At 41.8% G+C, this 8,027-nt stretch overlaps 1 protein-coding gene and 1 non-coding gene across 2 annotated transcripts; one reads left to right on the top strand and one right to left on the bottom strand.

Moving 5' to 3' along the window:
- The first annotated feature begins 742 nt into the window (after positions 1–742).
- shisa3 (shisa family member 3) lies at positions 743–6,483 on the top strand. The gene is made up of 2 exons (XM_088295055.1): positions 743–1,288; positions 5,565–6,483. Exons 1-2 carry the CDS (start codon positions 1,015–1,017, stop codon positions 6,113–6,115), a joined length of 825 nt encoding a protein of 274 aa, XP_088151181.1. The 5' UTR covers positions 743–1,014; the 3' UTR covers positions 6,116–6,483.
- Positions 1,558–1,630, bottom strand: trnaa-agc (transfer RNA alanine (anticodon AGC)). The gene has a single exon. It is a non-coding gene; the product is annotated as a tRNA-Ala (tRNA).
- Positions 6,484–8,027: the final 1,544 nt, after the last annotated feature.

An 8,027-nucleotide genomic window follows, 5' to 3' on the forward strand; every position in this document is an offset into this window, starting at 1 on the left:
TTGACATTTTATATTCCACATTCAAATCAATGGTTTTCTGTTAAAAAAGCGTTGTCCACAAGTATAAGTGTTCGTGACATCTTGTTTAAGAGGTCAGAAAAGTTATCAATTTAATGCCTGGTCTTATAATCGGTACAGACAGAGGTGTTGAAAGTGGGGGGAAATGTTGAGGGAGGGACTGGGGGATTCGTCCCTGAAAAAAAAACGACGGGAGCGACAAAATATTAAAAAAAAAAAAAAAAAAAACTTACTGCACGGATGCCGAACCGCAAGTATGCTGTTGTCAATTAATTATAACGCGTTTTGCCAGGTGATGGGCTGTACAACATATTCTATAAAATATAAATAAAGCCATTTGGTGTTTAATTCCCCTTTTAATGAGCCAATGCACCCTCAAACAGAAAATACCTCGCCCTTGAAATCCGACAAAATACGCTTACCTGGTGTACAAGTTGCCCTGCTCATCTAAATATTTCGAAATGTATATTAAAGTGGACACCATCATACTTTCAGTGATGGTTTTTTTTTGGGGGGGGGAATTTCTGTAAAATAAACAGATCAGATATTGGATGGGTGAATTGACGAAAAGGAATTATTTCTATGGAAATCAAAATCACTAAAATGTAACCCCCCCAATACTCCACTCTTTTTTGCCTAAACGTGCGCGTCTGAGGGCGTCGCTCTTACCGTGTGCGCGCTCGGAAATGACGTCACGCCCGCCCAACAAAACGTGGGTCTGGGGAGGACGCCGGGTCCGATTCGAGTCGAGCTCACTTGGCGGCGGAGCACCGCAAGAAGAAGAGGGATGAAGCAAGCGCGGACGACAGACATCGCCGAAACGTTCCAAAAAGTGAAGCCCATTCGTCATTTGCACGGCTAATCCGAGGACTCGGCGTGCTTTGGATGGACTCAATATGACTTGATGAAAAGTTTGGCGGAGTTTGGAAGCCCACCTTCACCACCAGCATCCTCATCAGCCGTCGCAGCAGCAGGAGCAGCCTCCACCTCGCCGGGATGGGGCGCGTGCTGAGCTGCCTTCTGCTCGGATACCTCACGTGGAATCTGCGGATCTCGGACGCGCAGGGGGAGTACTGCCACGGCTGGCTGGACGCCAGCGGCAACTACCACGACGGCTTTCAGTGTCCGGAGGACTTCGACACGGCCGACGCCACCGTGTGCTGCGGCTCGTGCGCGTTGCGCTACTGTTGCGCCGCCGCGGACGCGCGCCTAGAACAGGACGGCTGCACCAACGACCGGCCGGCCGCGGACAACACCGAGTATGCAGCGCGTACGTATCAGAGCTTAGTAGGTGACAGCATGCAGGCATGCAGGTCGGTGAGGTATTGGGAAACCGACGGCCCGCCGGCCGTTTTTGGCCTATCCTGTAGCTCTAAAAAAATAAAATAGAAGTGAGAATAATAATTAATTTGAAATTGTTTATTAAAATACATTTAGATTTATTTTTGTATATACCAAAAGTACACGGGAAATAAAAATGCTAAAGATAAAGATGTCATTTAAGAGTCCCGCAATGGGGAAATATGCAAAAGTTTTTATTGGAGAATGCGGGCATCGATCCCGCTACCTCTCGCATGCTAAGCGAGCGCTCTACCATTTGAGCTAATTCCCCGTATACTGGTTTCGAAAAAAGCCCTTCTGAAAATTTGAATAGCAATATTCGGTTAAAAATTATTGAAGGCAGCTCGATCTGGTCAAAATAATCCCAAATATTCTTAATCCCAATTATTAATAACAATAATTAACTACATTAGCGTTATATACTGCACTACTTTTAAACAACAACAAAAAAGGTAAACACGTTCGTGTGCAAAACGAAACTCTAAAATTATTGCCGTATATTTTTACCATGAATTAAAAAAAAGTGATCCAAGGACTAACTGAATATAATAGTATCTTGTATGTTATTTAGGCAGTTTACATGCACTCGCCCTCAGGTGATTGGCTGATCGGCAACTGCAAATATCGCTGAAAACCACGTCAATGTAATGACGAAGCCAGAATCCTGATCACCATTCAAATTTGATTTATTGCACATAGCAACGCTATTAACTCTCGTGTTTCGACAAGGTACCCTCTTGATTTCCCAAATACTCATTTGAAAGTACTTTGCAGTGAAACCAATGTAACCGAAAAGAGGAATTTAGAAAATCTACTCTGTCTCTGTTGATGTCATGTTAGCCATAAAATGCTTTATGTTGTGTTTCCAATCAATTTAATTTAATTTATGTTGGAAATAAAGAGGTAAACTTACTACAAACTAAGTTAAACGTATTAATTTCACAAAAAAATTCTTGAATTTAAGACACAAAATTAGGATTTGACGACAGTTAACAAATACTAGTCCAAAATGAAGTTTGAAATTCTAAATTGAAGTTTATCCCCTGTGATAAAATAGAAGACAAACAAACAGGACATCAGGCCTTTTAGTACTAATAGAGACCTAGTACATAAATTGTAGTTTGAGTCCTTTTTTTTTCTTTTTACATTACATTAGTTCTCATCCGAAATATAAGAAATTAGGTGAGAAGCAATTTACAAAACAGTCACTATCCACTAATTATTGTCAAATGGTTATAAATGTAGTTTTTAAATTTAGGACATATTTTTTTTCCTCTTGATTTCCATCCTCAAATGGAAAATTAACAATACAAAAAACATAAGATGATGTCATAATTTATGTTTCAATTGCCTGTTGGTTTTCCACCTCAATTTTAGAATGCCATAAAACAGTAATGTTGGACTCTTGTCACATCAACTTAGTTCATTAGGTTTCACACATTCAAGTTTCCATCCTGCTTTTTTTGCCCGAGTTGAACTAATTAGAACATGAACCACATAAAAAGGTGACACTTTATAGCACAACACACGTTTTCCTCTTTAGTTCCATCTTATATTGAATATAATGGGACATAAAGACCTTTATGACCACTTTGAGGTGCCACTTATACATGTATTTCAATCTACAAACAACCAAAATGAGGGTTGTTTAGCAGCTAATTTATTCCATTTAGGTCCCATGCATGACTTAATTCTACTTTTCTGTGACTTTTATTTGTTTTTTAAGACTATTTTGACTCTTTATGTTTTCCAAACAAGTTTGCCTGGCTTTTTTCAACCTAAATGTGACAAACTAGCTCGAAAACAACCTCCAAAACTGTCATTTTGGACTAATATTTGTTTTCACAAAAACATCAAATGTGCACGTCACTTAGCTCTAGGTGACATTTTAATGTATTTTTGTGATTAATTGTGGGAGTTTTAAAGTTAGATTTCCAAAAACAACTTTTCCTCACCAGCAAAGTAAACGGGACATTAAATACTTAATGACTTGCATTACATAACAGCGACTGAGTGCATTACCTCAAGTTTCAATTTTAGGTGACTTTCATCCATTTAAAAAAAACAAAAAAATCAAATGATTCCATTTATAAGATAAAGAAATGGCATCAAGATGTGCTTTAGTCAAGAATACATTTTCCTCTTTATGTTGGCATTGTAATGTCCATTTGAGACCATTTTCAACATCAGTTACTGATTTTCAAGCTAACGTGAATGCAAAAGCATAAAATGCGGTACATTAGGCAAAATGGACTTTGCATTCAGTCTGATATATGTCCTGCCTTTTACTTGTCAGATGAAATTCTAACATGGGTGAAGGGCAACACAAAATGACATTGCCGCATTGATGCCATGTTTTCAGGGGCACAATACACAACTTCCAGCTGTGTCTCATCCAATAAAGTCCTCTTTTAGATCCATTTTTTCCCATACATTTAACACACTTGACTACTTAAAGTAATATATTAATCATCGACACATTTTGTCTGAGCGGGCCATCTAAATATCATTACTATGCGTATTTTTATTTTCTTTGTTGTTTTTAAGGCCGAGTTGTGATGGGAACTTAATAGCTGCATTAAAACATGCATTGCGTTTTGGTGAGATGACATGAGAGGGTACAAGGCACAGCTATTTGTGAAGTTACTCTTCTGGCCGCCTTTAAACATTTCAAAGTGTTACATGAAGTCATTGTGGCTTGTGAAAAGTTAACAGTGGTCTTCTTGAGAACTTTATCCGTTTCAAATTTCCCAAACGGATCATGCCGCCACGGGCGGGCGGGTGTGTGGAATGACCTGAACGTGAGCTCACGAATTGTCCTTTTTTTTTTTTTAATTCCCTAACAAAATAAATAAACACTCTTGGGATTTCCACCCAACGAGTGTGCACACCAAGTGAAGTGTAATTTGAACTGTTTGTGTTGTTCAAGAATGTCAACCTGCGGAGAAATAGACATGAGTCGTTAGTGCTCGCAAATGAAAGTTAATTGTACATGCATAGCACGCATTGGCCAGCGGGGAAAAAAATGATTGAAAAGCGTAAAGATTGGAGGAAAACTGTAACCTGTCGCTCAATAGGAATACCGTGCAATCATCAGATGGAATTTAATCAGGCTTAACAGCTAGATACTTGTTGTTCTTCATAACTTGAATATTGAAGATTCAAGACTTGAGCTATGTTTCTCATTCGGTCGCTTTGCTACATCCTAGACATTGCCATGAGATTTAGGACTTGTATCTTTCCATGTGTCCTGAATCTGGATGATAAGGCTCACAATTCAGCAATGTGTGGTGCAAGCGTGGACTGGCAAACTTGCTCGAACCATGGATATATACATGAGTGGACTTGCGGCAGAAGCCTTGGAAACGCCATCTTACGTTGCCACTGTTACTGACTTCTGTTTGGGAGAAATGAGAGACTCTCAAAGTAGGAACTTTTCTGTTTGGATCAACCATTCAGAGTCCATTGTCTCAGTGTCGGGAATTGTGACTGACAGAGGTCAGTATTAAATTACTTTACTACCTAAGCATAATATTTCATGCTAGCTTAGCAGTTAGCATGGTTTCTCCATCTCTGGTTCTCTTTTCTGCCTCGATGTGACACATTCTTAGCTCCACGACCTCCTTTAGTGATAACAATACTTGTCAGAAGTCTATATTTGTCACCATGAAAGCGACAAATAGACTTGGAAAAGCGGCTCTGCGCCGTGGGAAGACAGTGGTTAGTCAAGCTAGCTATCCAGCCACAGCTCTGAGCTAGCAGGTGGGGTGTGTGATAGCTTAGCGCTGAGCATTTCAACAGTAGTTGAGATGAGCAGGGATGTTGGGAGAAAGATCAGAGCTGGTTAAAAAAACTGCTGGTAGCTCTTCTAGCTCCATGATCATTTGTGACATCATCAACAAGATTGTTCGGCAGAGTCCAAATCTTTACCATCTACCACAGTAGTTCTCAACTGTTACCACCCTGCTGGGACCCGCATCTTCCAATTGTTGCAAAGTTGTGACACATTTTACAGAAGATAAGATTTGTTTAAAAATAGCCTCTGAAAAATACAATGTTCATCCTGACATTTCACCGAAAAGCCCAATTTTTCAAAACAGCCTGATAACGATCTAAGGCCTTCCAAATATTCAAAACACAAAATGCCGCCTAAAATCAGATGTCGTCAAAACGTTTGATGCACGTTTCCTCACTTTTGTTCTTAGAGCCCGTCTACATGCCCTTTCTCATGGTGGGCAGCATGTTTGTGGCCTTCGTAGTGGTGGGCTCCCTGGTGGCTGTCTACTGCTGCACCTGCCTTCGGCCCAAGCAGCCCGCCCAGCAGCCCATCCGCTTCTCGTTGCGCAGCTGCCAGGGCGAAACCATTCCCATGATCCTCACGGCCGCGCCGCCCAGCCTCCGCACCCCATCGAGGCAGTCAAGCACGGCCACCACCAGCTCCAGCTCGGCGGGGGGTGGCAGCTCCATGCGGAGGTTTTCCATCGGAGGGCAACAGCAGCACGGTTGCCTGGTGTCAGCCGCCATATCCACCCCGGCCTCCTCTCCGACTCAAAGCCATCAGACTTTGCCCCCGCCTCTGCCGCCACCCTACACGTCCCCTCCGGTGTCGGGGAGCCTTCAGCATGCTCACCCGCAGCTGCCCCTCCAGCAGCCCTCGCAGGGCACCGCCTTCCTCCTACCCCAGCAGTACTTCTTCCCCCTGCAGCCCGACGTGTTCGCTTCGGCTAAGGGATTCGCAGACTTCGGTCAGAGTTGACAAGTGCTGCTGCCAGACTGGATTTGTTTGGAGGGGCATCAGCCTATCAGGATGAGCCACCTATGCACTTTTTGTATTCTATAATGTACATAGACACGTGAGCGTTTTGTATGGGCTGTTATTTTAACAATAAACAAATATCTTTGCATTCTAGGCAGATGAATTGTGCTGGAGAAAAACTTCTGAACCAGGCTATTTAGATTTTTTTTTTTTTGCACAGTCTTAAAGACTTCTGATGATGGTCACCTCACTTGTAGGTCTGAGTGACTCTCAAATTGTGGTGCTCGGGCTCCTCCAAATTTTTCTATAAATTGTTATATTGTTTAAAGATGCGTATACAGTACCGAAACATGGAGACCGGCTTACCAATAAAACAAACTTGCTAAAACAATTACTCCCCCCTACCCTGTTTTTAGTCCAATTAAATGCTCTGATGCAATATACATCTGAAATCCCTGAATGAATAAATGATTTTTTTACCCCCAAAAAAGGTTTATTACAAGAATAGAGTTTTTAAAAAAAGTAGTGCTTTGCTACCATGTCATATCATTTGTCAATTATTTGCACATTTTACTATTAGTGGTAGGGATTTGTCCCCTTTTTGTGGGTTTGAAAATAGAAGCGATTAAAAGCACCTTTTCCAAAATTATGAAATTTGAATATTTTTAATAAAACAATGTTAGGTAAAAAAGGACCAAAAAAGTTTGCGGACCCTTGCATTTAATGACCTGAACGGATCTGTCATCCACACAAGAAACAAGAGCATCCAAGGCTCCATACCTGTGTGACTTAACAGGAGGAATGCGGCTCTCAGATTCGTCATTGTCAGTGCTCAACGAGCGTGGCATGGCCCGCGGCGTCAAAAGCGCCATGGCTCCTTGAGTGGAAGCGACTAAGATTGCATCGACAGGTAGCGACTGGATCAAGACAAAAAAAAAAAGACTCCTGTGTGCCGCTAGTTCATCTAGCTGTGAAACCGAGACGGCAATCAGCTTCCTTTGGCACATTGCGCTATGACGACCTCCATCATCAGCGTTTGTCACACATTCCACTTGTCACGTCTTGTTTATTCTTGTCACTTTGGTCTCCTGTATCATGTTCTGCATTTATTGCAAAATACATGTTTCTCATGACCCTTTTTTAAACCTGATGACTTGTCTTTTGATGGGAGGAGTTAACCGGTACTGCAAGAATTGGGACCCATTGCACCTTATGGAAATTAAAATCGAGATTTAGTCCCTGCTGTAACAGCTTCTGCTCTACTGGAAAATAATTTCAGTCCAATCGCTATTCTGGTTCGCCCCGCAGTGGTTATCTTAGCTTGTTCTTCCCCAACAAACTCATCCAAGGATGCCCTTTTGTTTCTTGCATCGAGCATTTGGGAATTTTGAGTCTTTGATTGGTAATCAACAGCCAGTGACATCGTGAAAAAATGACAGCGAATCCATTACGGGGCGCCACCGCTCCTTTTTGAAATGAAACTCAATAGGGTTCTTCGGTGCAACATGGACAAATAAGAATTTGGGGTAAAAGGGGGAATTTTTCATTCTGACGTTTAAGGATGACAACCATCCATCCATTTTCTGCAGAACTTCTGCTTGTTTGGATCATAGGAGCTTGTGTCTATACCTGGGTGGACCGGTCTCGAATCAATCTTAGGGCACAGGTGAGGTGTTTCAGCAAAGGTACAGGACTGGTGACACAAAAGATACATTTCAAACTCCAAAAAACAAACAATGAGTCTTCGCCTTCAATTAGGATCAGACAAGCAACCATTGTGTTAACAAAGATTGTCCAGCAGGGATGAATGTTGATCTGAGCATCTGCCACTTCCTGCCAGAGAGGTCTGGCTTCGTGTGATGTTTTTCCTCTTTCCCAAACTCAAAGGAGCCATCAAGGGAAACCGTTTTGA

Source organism: Idiotropiscis lumnitzeri, chromosome 4 (genome assembly GCF_059441095.1).
Source record: "Idiotropiscis lumnitzeri isolate Australia: NSW breed Sydney's pygmy pipehorse chromosome 4, RoL_Ilum_1.0, whole genome shotgun sequence".
Taxonomy (NCBI): Eukaryota; Metazoa; Chordata; class Actinopteri; order Syngnathiformes; family Syngnathidae; genus Idiotropiscis; species Idiotropiscis lumnitzeri.